The sequence below is a fragment of the Talpa europaea genome (genome assembly GCF_964194135.1).
Source record: "Talpa europaea genome assembly, chromosome: 3".
Lineage (NCBI taxonomy): Eukaryota > Metazoa > Chordata > Mammalia > Eulipotyphla > Talpidae > Talpa > Talpa europaea.
The window spans coordinates 147,089,835-147,117,544 of record NC_140069.1 but is presented as its reverse complement, the minus strand read 5'-3'; the positions used below and the strand labels follow the sequence as shown (position 1 = coordinate 147,117,544).

General features: G+C 49.9%; 1 protein-coding gene across 1 annotated transcript in view; it reads right to left on the bottom strand.

The window, feature by feature from the left end:
- CNTNAP2 (contactin associated protein 2) overlaps positions 1–27,710 on the bottom strand; it is a gene marked incomplete at both ends in the record, with an annotated part of 1,573,870 nt that overhangs the window by 83,917 nt on the left and 1,462,243 nt on the right. Inside the window, 2 exons of the mRNA XM_084230860.1 lie at positions 18,010–18,143; positions 25,249–25,485. Coding sequence (XP_084086986.1) covers positions 18,010–18,143; positions 25,249–25,485 — 371 coding nt within the window. The remainder of the gene's footprint in view (positions 1–18,009; positions 18,144–25,248; positions 25,486–27,710) is intronic.

The window sequence follows — 27,710 nt, the reverse complement described above, 5'->3', positions numbered from 1 at the left end:
CAGAGAGCCGAACCCCAGACTTGTCTGTCCTTTGTGACCTTCCAAGTGTCCAGTGTGGCACCCTGACTGTGGACTTGCAGAGTTTTCTGTGCTGCTTTCAGCCCACCTGTTCCGTAACCTGGGTTTTTCCGGAGTTGAGCAGCCGCTAAGGCAGGGGCGGGTGGGAAGACAGCAGGCAGGCGGGGCATTCCCACGGGAACTGCACACAGAGGCCCTCCTTTGGGCCTTGGCAGGCCCCACAAACGAGGCCCACCCCTGGGTCCTTGCTGCTCAGAGAGGGCGGCTCTGGGGCCCGGAGGGTACGGGAGGTCAGGAGCGAGCTGACGTCGCTCACATGCTGAGAAGGAGCTGCTGTGGGGAATGATGATTTACCATTAACGATGACCTACACCTGGATCGCTAGGGTAGAAACCCAGGGCTACGTGTCCAGGCGCCCTCCCATCTCGGGAAGCTGGGGAGACCGGGCATTCTGGCAGTGCTGGGACAAAAATCCCCCAACACTGCTAAGCAAAACCCGGCAAGTTCGACTGTGATTTTGAAAAATCTTCTGTGATTTCAGGTGCACCACTAGCAAGACATGAATTCCGCTAGAAATGCTACAACTTTTAGAATCTCATACAGTTATTTCTCTGGAGCAAAAGCTACTGTTTTTGCTGCTCAGTAGTAGCTGCTTTGGCGCCATCTAGTGGCGACTTCGAGGAACGACTGCTGCCTGCCTCCATTTGTTGTCCAAAGGCTCCTTGCAAACGCCCAGACACCTGGTCTGGGTGGTAATGGACATTTTTTACGTATGTTCTTTTGATATTTTTTACAAAAATTGAATGGAAGCCAACTACATAAATTACTGTAGCTTACTTTTCATCACCTAAAACTGTATTTTGAAACTCTGTGGCAACAAATACACAACTAAATCATCATGTGTCATAAGGGCCAGTGTATATATATAGTACACGGTCTTTAAAAATATCAAATTTCTATATTTAGACTTTCAGATTTCTGTGTCTTTGAGCCCAGTACAGTGCTGAGCACATAGTAGGTCCTCAATAAAAACATGGGGACATTTGCTGTTGCAACTCTTAAAGCAGCAGGCAGGGAAGGAAGTCAGCCTTGAGATGGGGTCCCCTGCACACAGTGGGCCTTCATGGCACTCAGTGGGCCTCTCTTTCCTTAATTCTTGTGTGATCTAGCCAGACAAGACGGGGCTTTTAGGAGTGAGCGCACAGTGAGTAAAACTCATTGTTTGTTTGATAGATTACTTTAGACTCTTCCTGTCCCTCTCGCTCTCTAGTTAAAGACTTGAAACAAAGGTTAAATTTTACATTTATTGATATTAAACTTTATTTCTTTTGTTTCAAAGCCTCCCAACAGCCTCCTCAAACAGTTCTGAATTTTTTTTTTTTTAAAGATTTCAAAGATGCCCCATTTTATTAGAGAGAGAGGATACAAATCCCTTTCTACATAAGGAAAAGTATTATTCCCTACTCTAGGGTGATAGATGTGTCACTTCTATAGCTGACAGTTTTCTCTTCTACTGGTACTTTCCATGTCGGTTAAAATGTTTGTAAAGACAGCTGATGCGCTTGTTAAGGTTGTGCAGGTCATCAATAAACATTCATTCCCTTTCCAGCCTCGAAGCCATCTGGGACCTCTGATCAGTTCTTTGGGCTTTTTAAAGTTTCCTCTGTCATCTAATAACTCTCCGTGACCCTGCCTGGCTGATGTATCTATAAATGTCACAAACACTCCTAAGTCTTTATTCATTGATTTAAAAATGGTGACCGTGGATCTAAATAGACACTGATCTATAATTCTCATCCAAATCACTTGTTTAGCTAAGAAAACCCCTAGTAACACTTAGAATGGAAAATATGACAAAGGCTTCTGAAGATGGGGAGTCTTTTACATCCATGAGGCTGGAACCCCAGAGTGAATTAAAGAAAGGAGGGAAGGAGAACTGGTCGAGTCCTCCTCACTGGTACGGGGGACACCCCAGGCTTCTCTCTCCCCTGCCCTTGCACCCCTCCTGCTGTCTGCTTTGCTCCCAGGCAGGAGGATTTAGCTGGGATTTGGGGAAAGGCTGGGCTGAGGAGCAGAGGGGGGTGGGAAACAGGAACAGCTTTGGGACCGCGCAGGTGTAACTAGGTGTAGGGTCCAGGGACCCCCAGCAGCAATGCAGAAGCTGAAAACAGCCAGAGGACGCCCCGGGGCCTGTCGCGCCCAGCCCGCGGCCTCCTCCCGGCCCGTCCCGGGCCGACGCGAGCTCCCGCCGTGGCTCGCCCAGCAGAGGGCGCCGGGGCCAGCAGGAGAGGGGCTTCTAGAAGCTTCCGTGGGAGGCCCCGGCAGGTCGGGGAGCTTCGCCCAGGGGGTGAGGGAATGGGGGGGCTCTGCCCGACCACGGCCCGGCCCCGCCTCGGTGCCCGCGCGGCCTGGTGACGCGCTCTCTGCCAACGCGGCCCCCCTGAGGCGCCCCCCGCGCCCTGACCCGGTGCCTGTTCAGTCAGGACACACCCGCGGGCGCCCTGTGGCCCTGCCCCCCCCCCCACTCCTGAGTGGCCCCGGGGCCGGGGCTGCCGGGCTCCCCGGAGGCTGACAACACCGTTGCCCAAAGGGCTGGAGCCCTCCGTCTGTCCTTCTGGGGGTGCTCTCCCCTGTCGTGGGGCGCCTCCAGGACACTCGACGGGGCGGCCTTCTATCTTAGGGTTCTCTTTATCCGAGATGCTGACATCAGCACCCCGTGTTCCACCACGTGTGGCTTCATCTCGGACGGGCCGGGCGCTCCCGGGACCAGGAGGAGGCACGCGGAGGGGGGTGGGGGGCGTTGGCGCCCCTCAACCCCCCTCGTCCAGCAGCGCCCGCTCCGCCCGGGCGTGACAGGCCGCGGGTCCCGGGGGTCCAGCCCCCCGCAGCCCGGGAAAGGCTCAGGCAGGCAGCCGGGTTCAGAGGGGCCTTGAAGATGGGGCTGGGGGGGGGGGCGTGTGTCTGGGGCCAGAGCAGACGAGGAAGCGGCGCGGGGAGCCCTGAACCCCCAGACCCTGCTGGGGGAGCGGCCTTGGACGATTAACCAGGGGGTCGCTCCTTCCCAGAAACACCCCGGGCCGGACAACCAGGGGCTCTCGCGCCGCCTCTCCCGCCGGGCGGGGGCGCCGCGGCCGTTCCCGGGGTGGCCGCGCCCCTCGGGTCCCGCCTCGAGCGCCGGGGCGCAGCCGGCGCGGGACTGGCCGAACTCCCCGGCGGCCTGTGTTTTCTGTCAGAAACGCCTCCGTGAAGGAACAGCTGCCTCAGCGCAGCCCTTGGTGAGCACAGGCGGCGTCCGCGGCCGTCGGCTTCCCGCGGCCCAGCGCCGCCTCCTGGACGCCCGCGGGCGCTGCTGCCGCGACGCGACGCCCGAACCCCAAACGCCGCCTCTGAGGAACGGGCCGGACAGGGCTGGGGACCGCGGGTCTGTGTGTGACTAGACGTGAGGAGCCAGAGGGCGACTCTAAAGCTTTGAACATCAACAGCGACCATCACCACCCTCAGCACCTGCCCCGGGCTATGTTCTCCTTGGAATTCCAGCCTCAGGGTGGCTCCAGTCTTTATAGACTTTCATGTTGCAAATCACCTCGATAACCACAGGATTTCAACCCCGTTTAAATAATAATTTACACAGTAATCATCAGCTCCGCCATTTCATAAGCCACACGTTCTCCGAAGAGTTTAAGGCAAAACATTTTGGTAAAATGACTTTCCAAGGGTAACACAGAAAAAAAAAAAAAATAGGTGGAAAAAGGGAGGAAGAAAACAAAGAAGAATAAAAAATAAAATTAGATGTGATTAATTCTTTCTCAGTTTAATAAACGTTTTCTTACATCCCTGAAAAACATGAATTCTGCTCTAAGTGACTGTGACATTCAGAATTGTCTGAAAGCACCATAATTAATACAGTTGTTTGCTATTTTGGACATTTCTAGTTTTTAGATTGTATAGAACTCTGTGACTAGAGTAACTGGTATGAGCAGATAGCACGTTGCTAAAATAATGTCCTGCGAAGGCAAAAAAAGTCTATGAATGAAGGAAAAAGAATAAAGACAACCAGAGCTGAGGTCGGCCCCAGGCCAGTCTTGATTAGTCTCCAGGCCTTGACTTCTCAAGCCCTGGTGTGTTTGGGGGTGGCTTAGCCTTGGCTCCTGGTGACTTACTGAACCCTCAGTCACCAGAGCTTTAGGGGACGTCTGTGTAGGGGACCTGGGCTCGGGAAGCTGCGGCCGGTAGTGAGTGTGGGGGCTGAGGCCACAGCTTTCCTGCATGGTGGGGACAGGTCAGGAGGAAGTGGTGGCCATGCAGTGACCAGCATGGGGCCCTGACCGACTGGTCGAGATACAGGAGCTTGGTTATGTGAAGAGGAGCCCCCAGAGGAAGCCGACCACCAGTCATCCTTTGGAGGCGAGCAGGTGGGCTGCCTGAGCTGGAAGCCTCTGCGGTGCCCGAAAAGGAGATTCCAGCAGAGGTGAAACACAGGATGAAACAAACCCTGCAGATGTCTGGGCCCCTGAAGTAGGGGCTTCAGAGGAGAGTGAGAGGGGTGGGGTGAGAAGAGACAGGCGTTTCCCAGTAGGGCTGCACATTGGTACCAAGACTGCGGCTTTGCCTCTGAGAGAAAGGAGGGTGTGGCAGGGTTCTGAGGGAGGGGTAACAGGTTCTGACTCGCATTTTAAACAACGGGGTGGTTGATATATAGAATGACTGCAGAATGAGGGGCCTAGGAGGCCTGTGGGGGGCCTCAGCGCTGGACAGCAGGTCTGAAAATGGAGAGAACCCCAGAATTTGGATGTTTCAAGGTAGAGTCAATCTAGATAAAATGTAAAACGTAACACCAGCTGAGAACACCAGGGGGTGAATAAAGACAGAAGAGGGAAAAGGGACTAAACACGGAGGCCAGCAGCACACCAATGGGTGGGTGTTAGCAAGGAGAGGAAGACGCAAAGGAGACTGAGCAGAAGGGCCAATTAGGTAGGGGGTCAAGGGTGGGGTCCTGGCACGGGGGAATCCCAGCCCGCATGTCACTTAACGGTGGGGATCCATCCTTAGAGATGTCACTTGTTGACTTTGTCTTGTGAGAATGTCCTTTACTTACACAAAGGTGAGATTTAGCATGTAGGGCCCGTTGCTGTCCCAAATGTTGTATGTGGTGCGTGACCGCACCTGTGTTGAACATCGTCTTCAAGTGCAGTAATGTGAGAACTGATCATTGGCCACTGTGTTTAGTAGTGAAAAAGGTCATTGGTGATCCTGGGGAGAGCAACTTAAGGAAATGGACAAAGACCCTACTAGGAATGAGTGCAAGAGAATTTATCCAGAATATACAAAGAACTCATGCTCATTACTAAGAAGGCAAACAGCCCAATAACAAAAAGGGTAAATGACTTGGACACTTTGCAAAAGACTTTACCAAGGTCAATAAGCACATGAAGAACTGCTTGACAGGTCTCCAGGGAAACGAAAACTAAAACCAGGGTAGGCAACACTGCATGTCCACTTGAACGACTACTTACGAAGACTGATAACATCAAGTGCTGGTGAGTAAGTAGAGCAACTGGAACTCTCCAGCTTTGCTGGAGGGAACATAAAATACATCTACCTTACAAGCCATCCACTCCTTTCCCAGATATTTATATAAGTGAAAAATTTATGCACATTTTCATAAACAGGTTCATTCAATCACACCCCCAAAATGGAAATGATCCATAAGTATATCAACAATTTGAATCAATCAACAAATGGTGGCATATTCATAAGTGTGATACTATGATTAAAATACAGATACACACATACAAATTAAATGCAAGTACAGTGAATCTCAGCGCCATTATGCAGAGTGAAAGGAGTGGGGTGTAAAAGATCGCATCGCCTCTGATTCCATTTACATGAAGATATAAAATAGGCAAAACTAACCTGTGATTGTACAGAACTGGAAATAGAAATTTGACGAGTGCTTGCTTGGGGCAATGGCTGGAGGGAATTGATAGGAGAGTGACCTGTGGTGGTTCTATGTACTTTTGTCAAAACTTAACCTGTATACTTAAAATGCGTACACGGTAGTGCATGCAATTTACACGTCAATAAAATTGGGGAAAAAAGATAAAATGAGGGAAGTTGATGCAAGATAAGTACAAATAATTATTTTCAAAACAAAGAAATGGGGAAAGTGGGGTCAGGAGAAAATTTTGTGCCCAAAAGTCACTCCATCATTTTAAACAGCTGAGTAATATTCCATTAAGTATACAGTCCACAATTTCTTTATCCAGTCATCTATTGATTTGGGGTGGATACATGCATGAATAGCTATTTTGAGCAATGCTGCCATGAACATAGAAGCATATGAATCTTTTCGTCTTAGTGTTCTCGTGTTCTTTGGGTAACTAGGTAGCAGTGATGTCATACAGTACTGGGGAGAATATTTAAATACTCTGTGTCTAATCAGATTAAAGTTAAGGGCTTTATGTTCTGCACCTGTTTAATGAAGCCACATTTTCTTCTTTATCGGTTGGTTAGTCTTCCAGGTTTATGAGCCTGCTCAGATTGTGATTGTGGAGTGAATCTCAGATGGGGGTGGGGGTGTTTCAATAAAGCAACCTCTGGTGCTTTTACTTCATTGATCTCTTTAATGCACCGGCTTCACTATTTAAATGAGTATGAGTTTGTTTCTTTAATGGTCTTTCAATAAAGCTTAAGTTGACCTGGTACCTTTTGCAATCAAGATACTGTAATGGGAGAAAATGACTACTAATAAAAATGATCTCATTTTATGTGGTTGAAAAGGTTACATTTCTATTGATTTTAACTGTGATATAGTTAGTCCTTGATATAAAAAAAAAAAAAAACCCGAGCAAACACTTCCTTTCTAGCACTGTGCCTCTAGCGATATTACTTTGCCAGTGGGTGTTAGCAGCAATAACAATATCCAGGCGAGGGTCTAAAAATTGGCATTATGAGAAGACCAACTGATAAGCAAATCCTTCACATTCTGTTCCAGGTGAAGGAGCAGAAAGGTGTAAGAAAACTCTGATGTAGAGTGACTTCAGAACGTGGGGTCAATCCCCTGGGCCCAAGGTCTCCATCGCCTGACTGCTTCTGCCGTCTCATGAAAGCAGTGAAATGTGGCTCCCTGGAAACACTGAAAGGTTTCTAAGGCTACGTTTGGAGCCTGCTCAAGAAGAAGAAAGAAGGTAGGGTGGTGGTGAGGCACGGGGACTAGAAAGACTAGGAGAAATGGCACAAGAGATACAAGAGCTTCCACTTCTCCCGCGACCCAGCCCTGTGTAGCGCGTGCACCTGATGTGGTGAGTGACCCGGGGCATGGCTGTGGATCCACAATGACGCAGAGTTCATGCTCTAGTCCACCCCACTCTATAGCTGAGGAAACCGAGGCACTGGGATTGAGTTACAGAGCCTTGAGGACATGGAGATCCTGAGAGGGATAGCCTGAGAGTCGGGGTTTCTCCATCGTGGGGTCACCAAGTAGGCGGGTGGGCACGCGCAGCGAGCTCACACCACATGCCCGGGAAAGAGGGAGGAGCAAGGGCTCCATGTTGCCTGTGCCCTGTGCCCTTCTCTCCCCATTTTGTTCACCTCTCCTTTTATGGTTCTTTTGACATCAAGAGTCCTGCCCCTTTGTGCCCATCTCTGGTGCGGGACAGAGTTTAGGGCTGGTCCCCTGTCTGAGGTTCCAGAAACCTGTCCCCCACGTCACTGCTGCTACCGCTGTCCTTGGGGGTGTCTGGCCGTGGGGTAGAGCACACAACATGGGGAGCAGCCCCAGGGCTGATGCTCCAGGGGCCAGCTGTCAGGCAGGAGAGCTGCTGATCCCAACCATCTTGACTCACGATGTGACTTCGCTGGCGGCCCAGGTCACCCCGGGGGAGTGACACCGGGGAGTGTGGCGCCACATGCTCCATCCGGTGCTTCACTAAGTCTCTTTGCTTCATTCCTTTTTGTCATCCTTCTTTCATCTTTGTTTTCGGACTACCTGCCCAGACTCTATTCTACCCACAGAGTTTTTTTTCAAATGATCATCCCCATCCAGCCTTTGGGTCTTATTCCTCATCCCACACACGCGAGGGTGGGGTTAATTCTTTCAGTTTACTGAGAGATGGTGGAGGGACGGATGCAGATCGGTGCCCTCGGAAGCAGACGGGTCCACACACTCAGAAGCAACGAGCTTGGTGTCCCTTATGTGGAGAAGCGACTCATCCACTGAGTCACTCAGCAAACACTTCGGGGGCTCTCCCGCATGCCCAGGGCTCAGGGACAGAGTTTTGGGAGGTCCAAGTAGGAGCAAAACCCTGAGGGTGCCCCCTTCCAACACAACAACAAAGCCTGCCTTTAAATAAGCGTTGTCCCCAAATGCCACCACTGTCACCTGTGGCTGAGGGACACCAGAACCATGACTCTGGATCAGAGGAGCATTTGTAGAAAACCTCACTCTAGTCTCACTTGCAGCATCCTTCCCCCGACCCTGGACGCTGGCTATGACGAATGAGCGCTAGAGGGCATCTCAGCACCAGCTCAGGACCTGCTCTGGGTGGCCCCGGCCATCAGGCCATCACCATCCTCACACTCACACCCAGGTTCCTTCTTCCTCTCCTGCTCTGGAAGGCAGCGCGCAACCCTTCAGAACCTCAGACTGCACGCTGAGATACATTTATTTTTCAGAGAGGAGATACATTCATGAGGGATAGGAACCCTTCAGAACCTCAGACTGCACGCTTCAGAACCTCAGACTGCACGCTGAGATACATTTATTTTTCAGAGAGGAGATACATTCATGAGGGATAGGAACCTGCTTCCAGTTACCTGTGCAGGCAACGACCCGCTCTGCCTATTGTACTAAAAAAAAATAGCTTCGAGAATCACAATCTCTGAGAGTGATTTCAGTGCGCTGCTGATGGATATAACAATATGATGCCTCGCAGATTGGACTTTAGTTTTCATGCCAGACAAAATAGAAATCCGGGAGCCTTATCTTCTTTCTTGAGAGATGATTTATGTACTTAATGTGCTTGGGGGAGGGAATGAACTCTCCAACCTTGGGCTTATAAGCTTTGGCTGTTTTCTGGAGTAGGAAAGGGAGACCTGACATCTCCAACCAAACTGGATCAGAAATTGCATGGCAACTGCTTTCCCACTGAGCTGTAAGAAATGCAAAGTGAAGTAAACACATTTTTTTCTGGAGTGTTGGGATGGAGGCGCTGTCTAGCCCTGGAGTGCATAATTCATTTGCAGATGAAATTGCTTTAGAAAAGAAATGAAAATCTTGGAAGTGTTGACATATTCATCAGGAGTCTTTTTCTGTTTCAGATCAGATGAGTTTGATGGGTTGAACTTATTTCTGGTCTAGGTTCCTCTGCATAATTTTTTTGAATCGAAGGCAAATTTTGAATCCTTTTTGTAAAAAACAAATCAGGTAATGCGGTCCTGCTTCTCCTTCCCACTCCTTGGAAAACCTTTAGGGGGCAACTCAATGCCGTTGTTAAGTTCTTCCTCATCCATTCCTCCCACCCCCCTGGATGATTAATTTCTCCCTTTTCTCTGCTTCCTCAGCATAAACTTCTGCTTCAATTGACCCTGGGTTCATGTCTGTGTGACTGATGGTCTCTCCTGCTGGATCGTGTCTGGTGGGGCAACTGTCATATCCAGAGGGATCTGCAGCGCTATTTACAGTATCCAAGCCATGAAAACTACCTAAGTGTCCATCAGCAGAACAGTGGATTAAGAAAATCCACTGGTCCTTATGGCCCTGTTGGCTAAGACATGATAACTACTCTTGTTTTTAGCTTTTATGATAGAGAAGGGACCAGGAAGGAAGAGAAGTATCATTTACTGGGCGACAGACTAAGCTAGGTGTTCTTGTGTGTATTTCACTTAACACACACAAACCCCATTAAGATAGGAGGATTTACTCCCACTTTACAGAGAGGAAACAGAGTTTGGTAACCTGGGAGAATAGAGAGCTGGTAAGAGGGGGAGCCTGTCCATGAGGACTTGTTTTTATTTGTTTTAATAACGTTCCCCAAGTTTGACAATCCCAGTAAAACCAATCCTTCTGTAAGTGCCAGGGCCTCATTATAACCCAAACTGCTAATATTTTCTTCTGCTATATCTCTTTTCTATTATTTACATTTCGACCAACATGCTGAATCTTTTCCAGAGGAGGATTAGGTGGAACAGGTTTCTGAAGACATGTCCATCGAACTTGTCTAAACCTTTGCTTTTCTTCCAGAATATAATAAAACCTCCTGAGGGTAAAAGCCACACTTTCTCCACTCCTTTGTGAGTCAACTCCTACCTCAGCAACTCATCACCAACGACCTGAATTTCTTTCATCCAGTAGATACATAGCACATATTCCTTCCCACGTTTGTTTAGAATGAAGTTGAGTTCTTTTTGTTGTTGTTGTTGTTTTTTTTAAGATTTATTTATACAAGAACTGGGGTACAGGCCAGATGTGTGGGAGGGTGAGAGGATTCACCAGAGACAGAGCAGGGAACAGAACAGGCAGACTGACGAAATACACTGCTGAGGGGAGCAGCGGGGAGACAGGAGAGGTCTGCCGTGCCATGTGGGCTGCTCTGCAGCTGGCGGGGATCGAACCGGCACTGCAGAGGCTGCGGACAGCTTCACAGCGCTGCGCTCAACTACCTGTGCCACCAGGGAGGCCCAGTTGAGTTCTTTTTAATTGCATTCATATCAGTAAGGAGCCTCACGGAATGGTATTGACGGCCAGTTAACTTCCACTGGGGCAAGCTCAGGGGCTGCCTGCTATTTGGAACTTCCCATCATGTGGTAGAATGGGTGTTAGACATGGGTAGGAGATAATGTTAGTTACATGTCCTTCTGTTAACTTCTTAGCGATCCTTGTGTGGGTTTTTATTTAAAATATCTATTTCATTTTTAATAACTTTTTAATGAGGTAACATTGATTTGCAACTGTATATGATTTAGGGATACAGGTGCACACTTCTTCAGATGTATGTTATCACCCCACACCCACCACCACGGTCCCTATAATTCTCCACCAGTCCATTGGGTTCCTTCTGCCCTTTGATTTTCACCTTCCACTGCTCTTTGGTTGCCTCAATTCTACACTCAGATTTCTAGGGTTTGTTTCGGTTTAGTTTTGTCAGTTCCTTTACATTTTATTTTGTTTCTTTGCATTTTGCATGCGAATGAAATCCTCTAGTATTTGTCTTTCTTGACTTATTTCACTTAGCATAATCCCTCAAGTTCCATTCACATTGCCACAGATGGCAAGATTTCATCTTTTTTATAGCTGAGTAGTATTCCACTGTGTATACAGACCACACCTTCTTAATCCACTGCTCTGCTGATGGACACTTAGATTGTTTTCAGAGCTTGGATACTGTGAGTAGTGCTGCAGCTTCCTTTGAATTGGTGGTTTTACATTCTTCAGGCAGATAGCTAGGAGTGGAATTGCTGGATCATATGGTAGATCTATTTTGGATATTCTGAAGGACCACCTATTTTCCATAGGAGCTGGACCAGTCCACATTCCTACCAACCGTGTATGGGGGATCCTTTTTCTCCACACCCTTGTTAATACTTGATGTTTCTAGTTTTTTTTTGAAATGGGTAATTCTCACAGGAGTGAAGTTGTATCTCTTTGTGATTTTGATTTAGTTTCCCTGATAATAAGTGATGCTGAACATTGTTGTGTCTGTCGGCCATCTGAGTGTCTTCTTTGGAGAAGTGTCTATTTAGCTTTTTCTTCCATTTTAATTGGGTTCTTTGCTCATCTGAGTTTAAATATAAGAAAACTACATATTAATGGAGTGGTTCAGAACCTCCTTGAAACCTTTTGTCATCTTCAGCTGGATCTTCACCCCACATTTCCACTGTGCACCTGGGAATTGTTTGCTGATAGAGGGGGTGCCCAGGCCTCTAAGCACAGAGGTGGTCTCAGTTGAAAGCTACAGGTGAGTGGAAGACCAGCAGGGGAAGGAACCCAGGTGCTGAGAGTTGTGCATCTGTGTCTCTTTTTTGAAGACACTTCCCCAAATAGTCCTACTTTCTGTTCATAATTGAAGAAGGAAAACTTACTTATTAAACTTACTAAAATACTCCCCCAAGACCCATCGTCCAATCTAAAACCAAATTACAAAAGGTGGAGGAGGCCATGAGTTTGTGGTATGAGGCTCTGTTGTGACTCAGTTTCTCTGGATACATGGAGCTATGGAAAACAAAACAAACTCTGACTCATACAGACCAAATGAGCATTCAGGTCCCCAGTGTACACACTCTTCTCCCTACTGTCCCAAGCTACTTCCTATGGAATGAAACCATTGTAATGGTAAAAGAAACTAACAAAATACTGACCTTCAATTCTGCAGAATTAAATGCAACAACTGTCTTCCATTAAAGCGGAGAGTGGTGTGGCAGCGCATTAGCCGAGAATCCCAAAGGAGAGGAAGTTAATGGTTCCTTGTGCTTTGGGGAGGAGAAACTGGAGACTTTCAGGCCTCATCGATATTCCTGCAGCCAGCTCCCTCCCACCAGCATGCTTGCAATGCACAGTCAAGGTTGGGATTTCATCATCCCGGGTAGATAAACACTAAATCAGCCAAAGGCAAGATGGTACAATAAATGTAATTTCAAGAGCAGGGCCCTAGGCTAGTTGGGTCAACTTCCTTTATTTGCTCTGACTTCCCTAAAAAGAGTCCAAGCTTCCGAACAGTGTTATTTTCTTTAATAAAAGCTTGAACAACCTCTGATATTAAAATGTTCAGGAATGTTTATACACCTTTTGGTGGTGCTCTTTATTGGCAGAGAGTTCAATTGCACACGTTTTGTTTTTAAATAATCCATCTAAGCTGCGGTGTCTAATTTCAGTCCAGGCCCCACGTGACCCTAGACAAGGAATATGCTGAGCGCGGAGGCGGGAGGTGACGCTCATTCTTACGTGAGGAATCAACAGGGTGCTTTTCTTGCGGCACAAAACCGCTGGCCTTGAAGTTGGACTTTTTAGTTTTTTAAAAGTTCTTTTTTTCACTATTCAAAGAACATGTTGTTTATTCCTTTTATTTTTGAGCCAGTTTTACCCTTGGATTTGGCCGGGATATCAGAAAGCTGTGCTGTCTCAGCCCCTCACCTGCCCAGCACCCCGTTCCACGTGCTTCCTCGCAGTCACTGGGGCTGACATCCAGGCCTAAGTCATGCTGGGCTTTCCGGGAGATGCCACTGCACCCAGTCTTGTGAAAACCGCATCAGTTCCAGAAACATCGTTGAAGACTTGGCCTCCACGCTGTCTCTGGGCCCACGATGAACAAGGGAGGCGGCGGGCCTCAGCTACTGCTGCGTTTTCAAGGTCTGAAGAGCTCTGCAAAGCATGACTATCCAGCATGTCTAGGCGGTGCGTGCCCCGGGGTGTGTTTTACTCTTCTCTGTGCTTCTGAGCAGTTTTGAACTATCTTGGAGTAAAAGCACCGGCAGTGACATCACTCAATGTCTTACTGGGCAAGGTATCCCCCTCTTCAAAATTTTGTGACACACACCCCCTCCCCCCCATTAAGTAGTGGCCCAGGCGTGAGTAAATGCTGAGGTGGGGCAGACCGACTTTTCAACTCACTCGCTGCTTCTAACTCAGGCGAGTCACACTGCACCTTCGTTCCCACACCTCTAGGGTGGGGACAGTAGTGGTGCGTCAGGTGAGGATGACACGAACAGTGTGTGCAGGTGCCTGGCTGTGCCTGCAACTCAGCGACATCAGCCCTGTGATTGACTCTGCTTGGCTGGCGGACCCTCTTCTGTGTCTGTGGACATGATCCGCGGGGATTCCCTGGGAGCGCAGGTGCACTTTTTCCCCACGGGCTGGGCACGCCAAGACGTCGAGCATTAGATTTACACCTGAGGCCAGACCGCAGGACCTGGGTAATGATGTCCCATATTCCCCTTGTTTGGGGCCTGCGTTTTGTGACTCATTTTCTTGACTTCATCTCGCTTATTCCCTGGAAACCACATCAGGTCCCTCACGCAGTGTGGCTGGGACGGAGGGCAGGAGAGTCGGGAGGAAGGATTTGTCACTCAGACTTGGACATGATTCAAGGTCATGCTCAGGCCTGGGAGTCCTGCTCACGGCATGATTCTCATCACCAAGGGCCCTTTCTCAGGTGCTCTCTGCCTGCCCTGGTTTGATTTACATCCTGACTCATCCCTGGAGCATCTGTGAGTTTTCACAAAGGATGCCACTTGGGGGCTGTCGTGGGCTTGGCCTCGCCGGGCTCCTCCTGGCAGCCTTCGCTCTTCATCATCTGCGTGGGGACAGCACACTTCGTTTTTCTGGCAGCAAATGCTTCATCCAAGGTCCGTTTCCCTCAAGTGCTCATCACCATTTCAGACGTGTGTGTTCAGGGAATGCAAATTAATTTAATGTGAGCTTTACCCAAACCCAGCTAGGAAAGCAAACTGACCTTTCAAAGCACCGTAAACACCGAGAAACTCACATATCTCAAGATGTGCGAGGCTGTAGGAGCGATGCAAGATTTCCCCTTCATTTAAGACTCATCTCTGAAGCAGACTGATTTTTCTTCTTGGATTCAAAGTACCTTTTAATTTGAAATGATTGAAATCTCTTGATGCTGTTTGACCACGCTGGGGGTTATCAGAATAGCTTGAGGGCCCACACATGATTCCTACGATTTATCGATTATATAAACGGTCCACACAGCCTTCTACAAGAAAACGAGGAAATACAGACAACCCTAGAGGCAGTCCAGCCACTTGAAATCCCTTCACCCAGAAACAATCACGATTAGCATTTAATTATATTCCTCTCCCTACACTGGGAGGCCATGGACCTCCTTGTCAAGGTGGGTTTGTAGGTTGCATCTGGAAACCAAAACAGTGGATTTTTTTTTTTTTTTAATGGCTACTGCTACCCTGGGGATGACTTCCACGCTGAGCACCACCTCCCTGCCCGAAAGGGAGCGGGACAGGGTCTGTCTGACCTGCTCTCCACAGGCGGTGCTCTCCTTTCTCCCGCTCGCACCTCTGCCTCTGTTTTCCCTCTGTCCTCCACACAGAGGCTGCACTGAGAAAGACCAGAGCACCCCAACCCTCAGGTCTTCCCTAACTTGCCAAACACATCCAGAAATCTCAGAGCAGTTGCCTCGCACTGCCTGAGGGAGGAAGGTGGCTCTGGGCCGCGGCTCCATCCCAAGGCAGACGCCTTCCTTCTCATCTTTTCTCCCCCACTCTCAAAACATGGTGGCGCCATCGGTTCCCATCCCCTCAGAGTCCCTTTGTGGGGTAAATGGTTTTCAGGCTTTTCTGCCCTCCTGCCATTAGGATTGCCCTGCCTGCTGGGGCACCTGCAGTTTTTACATGGTTGTAAGTTGTGTTGTTTCCTTCTGTGGGCCAAGGCAGCAGCATGGAGACATTCCTGAGAGAAGCAGAAGCAGGAGAAGAGGCAGGAGAGAGAGACGGGGAGAAAGAAGCCTAGAGTGAAGACTTGCGGGGGATTTGGGGGACTGCCGGCCTCCCGGCACCCCCGGCACCCCTGCCTGCCCTGTACCTGGTGGCTGCACTATGTGTACAAGCTCAGTAAAAGCCGGAGAAAGCCACCAGGGGCTCAGCACGCTTCTTTACCCTCTGGGCTGCTCCAATCATAGAAACCTGCTCTGTCCCTGTCCTGCCACGACACTCTTCTTGCGGATCTACGTTCCTCCTCCCAACACCCCGCTCCAAATGTGAGTTTTGATTTGGGGGATCAGCCATTGTTTCCCTCCTCGTATATGGTGAGCACGTGACCCAAGGCAGGCGGATCAGAGACTTCCCCGGGGTTTTGAAGTAGGAACCAATACACCAGGATCTCTCTTCTGGTAGCAAAATGGCGAAGACCTGAGCCTGGGGTGTCTGTCCCCCACGTGTGCAAGATGGAGTCTGCAGTGAGGGGCCCAGAGAGGCCGGCGAGCAGAGAGGGGTGAGGGGGCAGCCTGGAGGCAGAGGGTGGGGGGCATGGGGGGCTCCATGGCCCTCTAGTTTGTATTTAATCCTCAGGTCCCCTGGATTCTCGTCCATAATTTGTTTCCCCTTTCTTAAATTCTGTGACCTGCCCTAGGAAGTTTCCCTCCCATGGAAACTGAACTGGTTTCCTGTTATTTGCAATCCCCCCCCAAAAAAAACCCAAAACAAAAACAAACTAAACTGCCACCCCCAAACCCACACTAAATAACAGAATCAGCCTCTCCCCCAAACCCCTCTCTCAATCCCTGGGACTCTCTACTTCTCAAGCCCCTCTGCTCCCCTCCTGCCCAGGTTTCTCTGGTGTTCCCTGTCTCCAGAGTGCCAAGTTCCTAAAACAGCCCGCCCCATCCCCCTCAGGACGCCCTCATTCCCCGCGGCGGACAGACGGCAGCCCTGATGAAGCATATGTTTGTTCTTAAAGAGTTGCTGTTTGCTCCATAGAATCCCCAGTTGGGGAGATGGGCCAGAAGGGAGGCCTTAACCTATGCTCACCCCGGACTCTCGTTTTGGGAGAGAAATACAGAACTGCAGCGTCGAGCTCTCCTGTCTGTCTCCCCTTCCGCTCACCCACCTCATCTGTGTATGTGGTTCCCCTAGCCAAGGGCTCTCCCTAGCAAAGCAGGCACTTTCTGAAGCGTTTCTAGGTTTATCCTGCAAGACTCTGAAGCCATGTGGGTCCTCTCTAGGGTCCTGTGCTTAAAGACAATCGAGCTATTTTTAATGCTTTTCATCCTTTCTGCAGGGGTGAACTGGCCAGATGAGGCGCTTTCTTTAAAAGACGGTGTGGTTTCAACCAAGAGAACGTCTCCAATCCAAAGCCAGTGAACACACAGACCCTTCATCCCGGGAAGGCAGATGCCACTGGAACTCTGCACCAGCTGGCTTTTCTGAGTCCACCTGGCATTCCCACTGGAGGTGGGCTGGCTTGCCCATGGGGTGAGCTCGGCCCCACCTGTGCCCGGCAGCGCCCTGGGCTGCAGGGCCTAGTCACGATGAGGACACTATTTACCCTGCGTGTGATGGGCGTACAATGAGCTGTAGCTGCGCCTTGTCATTTTCTGAGGCAAGTCCTCTCCTTAAAATGCCCTCTAGCATTTACCGCTAAAGGCCAAGCATAAGCTCCACATTGTTATGAATTTGACATCCGCCAGGTCTCCAAAGAGCAGGGGCTGCGCCTTCCCTCTGCAGCCTGACCTCGCCTCAGCAGCCAGCCCCATCCGGGGGGAGGGCTGCCAGGAGGCTGAGCCCCGGCCCGGTGACACTCCACTGACAATACAGCAACCCCTGCTGTTCCTTCCCTGACAGGTATCTATTTCGAACTCCTTCTAGAGGATGCGGTGACAGTTTCCATACTTGATCTTTCGGCTCAGTTCCCAGGGAGACCTCCTCAGTCATGTTTTATTCATGGTCTCTCCCAGGCTGGCTTCTTCGTGGTGAAAACAGGCAGTGGGAAAGGCACGGTCCGTGGACCCGAAATAAAAACCGGGTGTCGTAACAAAACCGCCCCTTCGTGTGCCCAGGTCTACCCCCAGACGGTCTGCGTTTTTTGGATTTTGAAAGCAAAACATCCAGTGGAAAAAAAATGTACAGTTATTCAGAGAGAGTTGGCGGAGCCGAGGAAGTAGGTCAGATAAACCAAAATAACCTTTGCTGGGAAGCTTCAGATAAGCTTCAGATGTCTGAGAACACAGGAAAAAGATGGTGCGGCGGATAAAAACAGTAGAAAGAGAGATGTCTGGGTGTTCAAGTAGGGAAGCCACGAGCCGCGGAGTAAACATTTACTCTCCCTTCTCCCGAGGAAACGTCTTCCCCGTCAGCCCCGCCATTATCTCTCCCAGAAGGACTGGATCTTTCTCCTTGTCTCGTTAGGAGCGAGCACAATACACACCGAGTCCACCTGCCCAGCCTCCCGGGGCACAACCCACCAACACCAGGGGCTGAGGATGGAGGTTTCACGCCGGGTCACGCTCGCGCTTGGCCCCACGCGCGTACCTTGAGCGTGATGGTCCTCTCGTGGCGGGTGATGTTCACGCTGTGGGGCTGCCCGCTGGCCATGTTCCTGTGGTCCACGTCGATGCTGTATGGCTCCCTGGTGCCGCCCAGGTTGTACCGAATCTGCAAGCTTCCTATGGAAAGACAAGGCAAGAGGCTCAGTCATTTCTCGGCTCGAGGCTTCGTCCCAGTGTTACTGCCCCAGCCCCTGGCCTCTTAAGGTCTCTTTAACCTCTGCGCCTTCCCTCCAAGTCCACGGACAGGACTGCTGTCTGCGCGCTCATTCACTCATCAGGGTGAACAGCACGAGGCACACAGGTTGAGAACCTGTTAGGGGGAAAAGGCTGTCCTAAAGCTAATCCCATACAGGCTTTGTGGACGCCACCCCCACCCCAGGCCAAAGCCAAAGACACTGGGGACTCCACATCCCATCACCACCCAAGGGAAGGTGGCTGGGACCTGAGGGTGGGGTTCAGCAGCCAGGTTGATATAAAAGGCAGACACGTGGGCTTTGGGGGATCCCCCCATTTTGGCTCTCCGCCAGCTCGCAGCGTCTGGCCAGCTCTGAGAGTGCTTTTTGGGTTTCCAGGTCGGCAGATCGGGTAGGACGCATGAAAGACTTTATTACCCTATTTTCTCCCTGAGTTGTACATTTTCCTTATTTCCTTTTCCCTTGTAAATAAGCCTTTTATGAACCTTTTGTGTGTCCTGTAGTGGAGTATTCATAAGTCCCTTGTAAGTGCGCGGGTGAGGACCCACAGCCAGGCAACCCGTTCAATATTGGGGCTGCCCTATAACAAACCTGCTAACAATGAGCCTTGGGCGAGCGGGATCTCAGGATTAAAGTAGTAAATGGTTTAAATGGTGCAAAGTGGGGTTGGGTCTGGAAAGGGAGAATGCGGACATGTACACTATAGGATTGTGGAACCGCCTGAAACCCCTCACCCTCCACCCCCAGGTACTCTGAAATAAATGCAGGATGCAGGGGTGGGCTCATCCTGTGGCAAAGGATGGCATCGGCAGTTAAAAGACCCTGAGGATGTGCTCTTAAAAATAAACATAATTTACAAAAGTTGGAGGGCCTCCCTAGTGGCACAGGGGAGAAGTCAGCGCTGTCAAGCTATTGTTAGCCACTGCTGCATGAGTTTGATCCCGGCCAGGGAGCTACCCACAGGGCACAGCAGACCTCTCCTGTCTCGCCCGCTGCTCCCCTCAGCAGTGGATTTCAGTAGATCCGCCTATTCTGCTCCCCACTGTGTCTCTGGTGAATCCTCTCACCCACCACACCTCTGGCCTGTATCCCAGTTCTTGTATGTAGAAATAAAAAATAAATCTTAAAAAAAATAAAGATAATTTTCAAAAGATAAATAGGTGGGATTTGGGGTGGTTTCATAGAAACTGAGAAAACAAAGCAATGCATTTTATGCCAGGTGAGAGACTGCATCAAAGAAAATGCAAATTGAAGGGAGCTCAGGCTTCCTGGGTCCCTAGGAACTCAATGGCTCTGCCACCATTGCTCAGCAAATTTGCCTCAGCAAATTATTCTTTTTTTCCCTCCTCTTCCTAACATCTTCTCAATAATGACAAAGAATATCTAAGAAGACTCATAATAGTCCAGATCCTGCACTTAATGAATCTGCCCAGCAAACATAACTTTTATTTCTTATTTATTTATCCGTTTTTTATCCCATTTTCGATTCCTGTTGGAATCTTCATGTTAATAGCTTCTGACATCTCAGAGCTTGTGGGGGGAGGGGAGAGCTGGCAGCTGAGCAAGAGGCCGAACAGCTGGAAATCACCTCACCGATCCATGGTTGCCTTTGTGGCTTTTCTTTTAGAGGAACAAAATAGGTATTTTGATTTTAAGTTGTGAAGCAAAGCATGATAATTAAAACAGAGATGGTAAACAGGGAAAAAGTCACCAGAAACGCCACCACCTGGGGATAACAACTCTAGCTATTTGGCGGTCTCTCCTTCCAGACTGTTCTCTCCCCGCAGACTGTTCTCTCCCCCTTCTATACACTGGATGTAAATGCAGTGGCTTCTGACACCCTGCCTGACTCCGGTGTTCGCATTTTACTCTTGCCGCGGCTATATTGCTCTGTGCTCCTGGAGCTGGAAGAAACATTCATTAGAATAACCAAGAATTCACCGCATTTCCTATCTTTGCTTTCTGAACAAACTCGACAAACCTTGGCTATTTCTGAGTTTTACCCCACAGTGTGTCACCCTAGGTTCTTTTGCTTAAGGCATTTCGAGCAAGCACTGCTGGTTTCCAGCTCCTGAATGTGTCCGGTCCACCCACTTCCCCCCTCATCACCACAGGACTTGGAAGGCCTGGGTGAATCCTCAGCTGACGCAGCTTCATGCAGGTACTGGCCTGGGGTCTGCCTGCTGGTGATGCCATGTCAGGGCCCCGACAGCCACCGCTGAGCCTCACCTGCACCAGCTTCTGCCTGGACCCCTGGACGCTGGCGAGGCTGGCTCTCCAGGTGACCACGCCAGACCTCACCCCAGCCCTCAGCCCTCCTGAGCATGCGTCGTGAAAGCAGTACCTCAGACACAAACCGTGCCAAACCAAACTCCTCCTTTCTCCCTCCCTCCCCCCGCAAATACCATCACAACTGTCTACATTTCAGCTAACGGCCACTTCGTCCGTCCTTCCAGCTACTTCTGTCAAGAGTCCTGACTGTCCTTTTCCTATATTATTACACACAGGGTCTGCCAGCAGATTGTGTGGCTTTTTCTTCAACATAGGCTTCTAACCCTGCTGTCTTCCACCGCCTCCATTTCTGGCCCCCTGGGGCCAGGCTGCCATCTTCCTCTGCCCAGATTATTGTTGGCCTCCTCGTGACCTCCTTACTCTGCCTCCTCCCGAACCAGACGCTGCTTCTCAACAGTCTCCTCTCCACGTGCCAGGCAGGGTGATTCCTGCCAGAACCTTCCAGCAGCTTCTGGCCTCACTTACTCAGTGTCCGTGAGGGCTCACCAGGCCCTATATGAGCCTCCTCTTTCATCTTTGACACAACCTCTTACTGTTTCTGCAGCGTGCTCCTGCCCCAGGGCCTTTGCACTCACGGTTATCCTGACTAGGTGTTCATTCCTGAGTTATCTGCATGGCGGAGCCCCGACTCCCTGTAGGTCTTTGCTCAAAGGTCATCTTCAGGTGGTTATTTTTGTGACTTCCTCATTAAAAGCAGAATTGACCTATTTTTTCCCCCCTTGGACAGACCTTATATTTTTGTCCATATTTTGCCCACATGAAAGTTCTCACCAGGCAACATATTACATATTGCACTTAATTTGTTCATTGTCTGTCTTCTCCAGCTCAAATGAAAGTTCCATAAAAGCAAGAACTTTGTTTATAATTTTTGTTACTTTATTCCCAATGTCTAGAATAATGCCCAGACTTAGCAGGTGTTTAATAAATAAATATCTGTGAATAAATGAGTGGATGAACAACGGCTTCCTGCTTCTGTGTTACCTTCGGTCCCATCATCCCCTTGCAGAGAGAACTTTTCAAGATGCAGACTTGGTTATCTCACTGGCTTGCTTAAACCTCTTCAAAGCCTTTTGGTTGCTCACAGGGTGAAGACCCATCACTAAGGTAACCTAAGATGCTCTGTCTGATGTGAGTTCTGTTGCTTAATTTATATTCAAGTCACAGCATTCATGTGCTCACTTTTGACATCCACACTGCCTTGGGCTGTCCAAGAAAATGCACCTCAGGACCTTTGAATATGCTGTTCCCCTTTTCCTGAGCTGCTTGTCTCCCCAGCCCTTGGTGATTTGCCCTGTTTTTCCCGTAACCCTTGTAGCGTTAAAAAAAAAAAAAAATCTGTTGTTTGAAAGGGAAGGAGATGATTAGGTTGCTGTTTGGACAACACATAGAAAAACAAGTTGATGATCTTGAGTTCTTATTTTCCGTTTTATGTCTGGAATCTTGACCTCATGTAAGCACAACCAGTCTTCTTAAACACATAGTTACAATCATTCATCATTTATTCATTTCTCCATGGCTAGGAAGAGCACTGCTGACTTCAATTTTTTGAGGTCTGACAGTGGACGGTCTGGCTGGCCGTAAGTGTAGAGTCCATGTCTATGCAGACCGGCACACTCGACCCCTGGGGACTGCAATGGGGGTACACCAGGGAGCAGGGGCTCTGCCATCCAGGGCTAGAGTCAGAGGAAGTGGCAATTATATGAATAACTGGACACTGTCCTCCTTAATTTTTTCAGAGGTCCTTCCTTGCGTGCCCCCGAGCTTGTCACAGTCATCAAGTTATTTTCATTGTATTTTCTCTTTGCTGGTTCTCTTGGCTTGGTAAGTCTGATTTCATGTTTCTCTAACTGCTTCACTTAATGGCAACGGAAATGATTTGCTTTGAGAAAAAAGATGAGCTGGAAGTTAAAATTTATATCCAGTGAATATCTATAAACAGGAATGGTGATATTCTCGAATAATAAAATTGAAGTGATCTATTTAATCCTTTCAAATAATAGCCTAAGAGAACCACTAAATGATGGTCGGGAGAATATTAATGTTTGTCCATTAAAATAAAATATTATTAGAACAGAGAGCTGCTTCACTTCTTGCATCTTGGGTCCTCTCCCGAGCGAAGGGAAACACTTAGAAGGAGGCTGGTCTTTTAGTGGCTGCAGCAAATAATGAGCTGAACAGATTTATCCTCTCCCCGTCATCATTGTTACCACTGGCAAACACTTTGGAGCGCCTGTCAGAGGCGGGCGCTGCCGTGCTGGGAGGGCTCCTTCTCTCTGGGAAGACCCGCGTGTTCATACCAGAGACGGTAATGATGCCCATGTGCTCGGAGGCCAGACAGAGGACCCTGAAGACGAGTGTCACGGGAGTATCAAGTGAGAAGTCACTGAAAGGGGGTGAGCTGGAGACCTGATCCGGGTGTGGGGTGGGAGCGAGTCCCCAGAGAGGAAGAGGGGTGGGGGGCACCGCGGGTAATACACGCTGTGCATAGTGTTTGGGGGATGATGACTCCTGGCAGGGGAGACAGAGTCTGTGGGACATGGGGGTGAGGCCAGGAGTCTGGATTTGCACACCTGCAGACAGTGTATGTCGTCTCCGCACACACAGCGTAAGTGTAGTGTCTTACACTCACTGACTGACTAGATTTCTCAACACCCCATGAGGGGGATGAGACTGTACAGATGAGGAAACCGAGGCACAGAGCGGCCGATTGCCCAAGATCCATAGGTAGATGCCGAATTCAAACCCAGATGTCCTGGGTCTACACTGCAGGAGATGGTGGGTCTCTAATGCAGGGTTCGGGACTCGGGGTTTCTCCTGGAGTTGCTGGGGGAGCGCTGTGGGATGTGCAGAGGGGAAGGATGTGGAGGGTTGGGTGAAGGCGCGGTGGGTGGGAGCCAGATGGGTTGGGACGGAGCTTCGTGGGGACGTGCTGGGTGCACTGCTATGCCACGAAGGGGGACAGGTGCCAGGGCACCCCCCTTCGACCTGGCTGCGGGAACTGGTGGTGGCTCCCCAGACACAGCCACCCCTGTTGACCCTTGTGCCATCCCAAAGCCACAGTTTTCTGCCTGGGTGTGACATGAGCTGAGTTGGGGAGCAGCGGAGGGGGAGGTCGGCAGGAGAGCAGCAGTGGGAAGGGAGAGCGGGGGGCCTTCCCACTGGACTGGACAGTGGAGGGAAGGAGCTTCAGGGACCCCGGAGCTCGTGGATTCAGGTGCCTGGGGCGGGCAGTACTGCTAGAACAGGGGTCCCTAGGAAGGGCTGTTCTGGGGAATCATGAGGACATAGCTTCAACGGGTCATCCTGAGGGACGCCAGGGCACTCAGTTAGGACTTTCAAGTTCCTTTTCCCCCTGATATTTTGGCACAGTCCTTATTGATTCCACCCCCCCATACTTTCTTCAAAAATGTTAACTCTAAATAAATAACAAAACACGCGGTGTCTAAAAGCTACCTTTCACCAGCAGTTGGAGGAAGCTTGGCTGTCATTAGGAAGAAACCTGTGATGCTTTCCAGCTGCGCTGGAATGTTCTAGAGAGCGCCGTGGAGTCAGAGCGCTGTCCTGAGCTGTGGGCAGGGTCAGACGCCCACGGCCCCCTGGCGCCCCCAACAGCTCGGTGTGCAGGTCCCCAAACCTCCCTGGGCTCCAGTTTTGTCGTCTGTAGAAGGGGGTTGAGGGAGCGTCTCCTCCTGGGCTGCGGCTCACAGACACTAATGAACCCGCGCAGCTCGGGGCGTCATTAAATGACAGCGGTCACTATGGACTTGACTCATCAAACCCTCGCCCCCAAACACAAGCTCCTCTGCTCACAGGGGCACCCAGGGCTGAGGGGAGGTGCGGGGATGAGGACTGGATTTAGCCTGGCGGGGAGCAGACTAGGGGGAGCAGACAAGGCGGCGGCCCAGGGCAGGCTCCTGAGCGAGGCACCTGCGCTGGCCGTGGAGACGCGTGGCCGGAGAACAGGGCTCCTCACACATCTGTCGAATTTGATCCGTGGGCAATAAACCAAGCTCGTGGACTCCCCGAAGACAGGGGCTGTATACTTCTCTCTTCTGCTTCCTCAGTCACTGATTTTAATGATTTTTGTCTGATTAGGACAGTGACCTTGGTGCAGGGCCAGCATATGTTGCGAGAAGAGGATTTCTCTGGAGAAGCGAATCAACCTTCCAGCGCATTTTGTGATCGCCAGTGCTTTGTGTCTCTGTTCATATTTTTTACAGAGCTAAGTTGATATCGCAACAGTCAAGACAGCATCTTGCTTTCTGCTTTTGAATTAAATTACAGCACTTACCATTTTTTCTGCCTGTCATGAATTACTGTTCATACGTGTTATTCTTAATGGTCGCCTGAGTCCTCCCCAGCTCTTATTTCATCAATAACACTGTGGTGAGCATCTATATGCTGAATCTTTGCCTTTTGGCTTATTTCTTTGGGAAGAATATCTGAAGGGGAAATTCTAGGGAACATTTTCTAGAATCATATTAATGTAAGGAGCGTGACTCTGGGCTCTGGAGAGCACTCTTGGGAGGCCTGAGTAATGTTACTGCAGTAACACGTGGCTGTGAAACACTCAACTGAGGCAGGGTTTTCTGGTAGCTTCTCAAAGAGAGAAAAGAGGCTCAAAAATCTTAAGGCATTTGATCAGTGTCTTATAGGGAGTCGAGAACGATTCATCTCTTACTAGAATGTTCTGTCCACTCAACACCAGACACACAGGCGAGGCGCCCTGGCCTTACCGGAGGGCTTGACAAGAACGGCCAGGAAGTCCGTGGTGAGGGAGCTGACGTACAGCAGGATGCAGGGCGCCTTGGTGGTGCTGAAGCTGAAGTGTATCTCCTCGTGGGCCAGGTCAGGGGACGAACCCTGTTGATCTGGGGGGCCCTCCGGTCGACTGCCCGCCTCTTTGGCGCTGCCTCCTGATGCCTGGAAGTTGTACCGCAGCCACATCCCCTCTTCAAAAAATGCACCAACATCTGTTGCAAAGAAAAGGAAAGAGAGCAATGAACTATGAGAAGTCTGAGTCAGTGTGAATGTGGAGATGGTGAATTTGGAGCGGCCGCTCAGGCAGTCTGCAGGGGCAGACGCCCTGCAGGGAGGTCACACTGGAGAAACTGTGCAGGTGGAAACGAAGCTTGTCACAGGGATGCTCTGTCATGGAAAGAAAGGCACGTCACAGCCACCGTGAGCGATACACTCCAGACATAACAGTAAACATGAAGAAGCTTCAACCACCCCAGAACAGTTCTCATGTGCATACCAGACCAGTCACTCACTGAAGTTGCAGAGATAGACTGAAAATAAAAGCAGTGCTAAGACACAGTCAATTTAAGGAGCACATGGGCACCCTCTTTGAGATGGGAGTTGCTTTAGAGGTTCACATGGGAAGCTCTGGAGGGAACCCCGAGTCCTGGGAGGGTTTGCATACAGTGTTTCCAGTCACAAGGTTCAAAGTAAGAACTTTGGAGTCGCACTGGCACTGCTGTTAACTAGCTGTGTGACCCGGGGTGGGGGGGACTCCACTGGACCAACTTCTCTAGGGCTCAAGTCTTTATGTGAAAGGAAGGGAATAATAGTAGAGTAACTAGTAAGAGCAACTAGTACAAAATAAATCGTACCTATTATTGTTATTATTATCATGGACTTCACTTTGCAAACATACAACTTTGGGGGTCGTTACCGAGCACAGGTTGGGGCATGTGGGAGAGAAGAGGTAACCCAGGCCCGAGGGAGGCCCAAGATCAAAACCAGGGGGTGCAAACAAGCCAGAGGGAAGTGGACTTGACGAAGCACAGGAAAAAGGGCGTGGAAGAGAAACACCTGGACGCTTGATATTCAAGGTCCAGGAGTGAAGAACCTGGGCCAAGGGAGGGTTCCCGGGCAGCAGAGCTGAGCCCGCAGGTAAGGCCTTGGAGGCACAGGCACCTGAATGGCAGGTGCGGCCTGGCCGGCTAAAACCTGCACTTCCCAGTACTAGGCGTCTCTGTCATCACAGTCCCAAGAGTGGGCAGAGCCGTGCCTGACTCATGACCCAGACCACCTGCCTGGGGCCAGTTGAAATGCTGGTGCCCAGGCCCGGCCCCAGCAGTGAGCTCTGAGTACAAGCCCAGGCAGGACAGGAGCTGGTGATGTGGGGGAGCCCCCTGCCTGGGGAGACACCACCCCTGTCTCAGCTCACCTGCAACCACCAGGCAAGGCAGATCATGAAGGGAATTGAGAGAGCTAAGGCCTGCAGGCGCACCCGCCAAAAACATGCCACAGAGAATGGTCTGGTGTATTTCCAAGTCACTGTTAAAAAGCTTTACGGATTTATGTCAGTTTTGGAGAAAGGGATATACCGGGCTTAAAAGTGTTATTATGAAATCACATCATAAACCAGCTGTTAAAGCAGAGTCTGGGGGTGCTGTGGCCGTTTAGGGTGCCAAGTGGCAGACCCGCAGCTGTCATTTCAAGGATTCAGATAGTTTAAGGAAATTCAGGGTTCTGCACTATCATTCAGGAAAGCAATATTCTCACTCCTTCTGAATGAATAACAGAAACAACACGGACCTCATGTTCTCCCCCCAGCCTGCGCCCCACTGTGTTGATTCAGGATGCCTGATGTGAGCTTTCGATACACAAGCTTACATTTCACATTATTGGATTTTTGGATAGGAAAATGATAAAATTTGGGTCTGGTTATTCTAAGATGTCTATGGAGACTCGTTGCATGATACCACGCTTCTCAAACTTTTCGAATACATCATGCCACCTGGAGGCTTAGCAGCAGAAAGGTGATGGGGACCTCGAAACTGACAAGTAACCTGGTCTTAACCCTTTCTTGGTTCTCGCGACGGGTGTCAGTGACCCCCTGAAAAGATGTTTGTGAATGCTTGAGGCGAAGCCCACATATCATGCACCCCAGAATAACACCAAAAAGATATTCTTCCCCTTGGCTAACTGAATCCCTGTGCTTACAGTGGCACCGTGAACAGCTGGTGGACACCCCGTTATTGCATTGCTGCTCACCATTTTCTCCTCCAAGTGAATAATTCTATTCCTTTTGCCTCTTCACTTAGGAGGTATTTTGCCACCTCTATTTTTTAAATTACCATGGCTCCTTTGTTCTCTCATGTCCCCATGAGCACCCAGAATTGAAAGACCCTAAATCACAAAAGGGCTCCTTTCTAAAAGTTTATTTTAAAGTCAGTAACTTGCAACT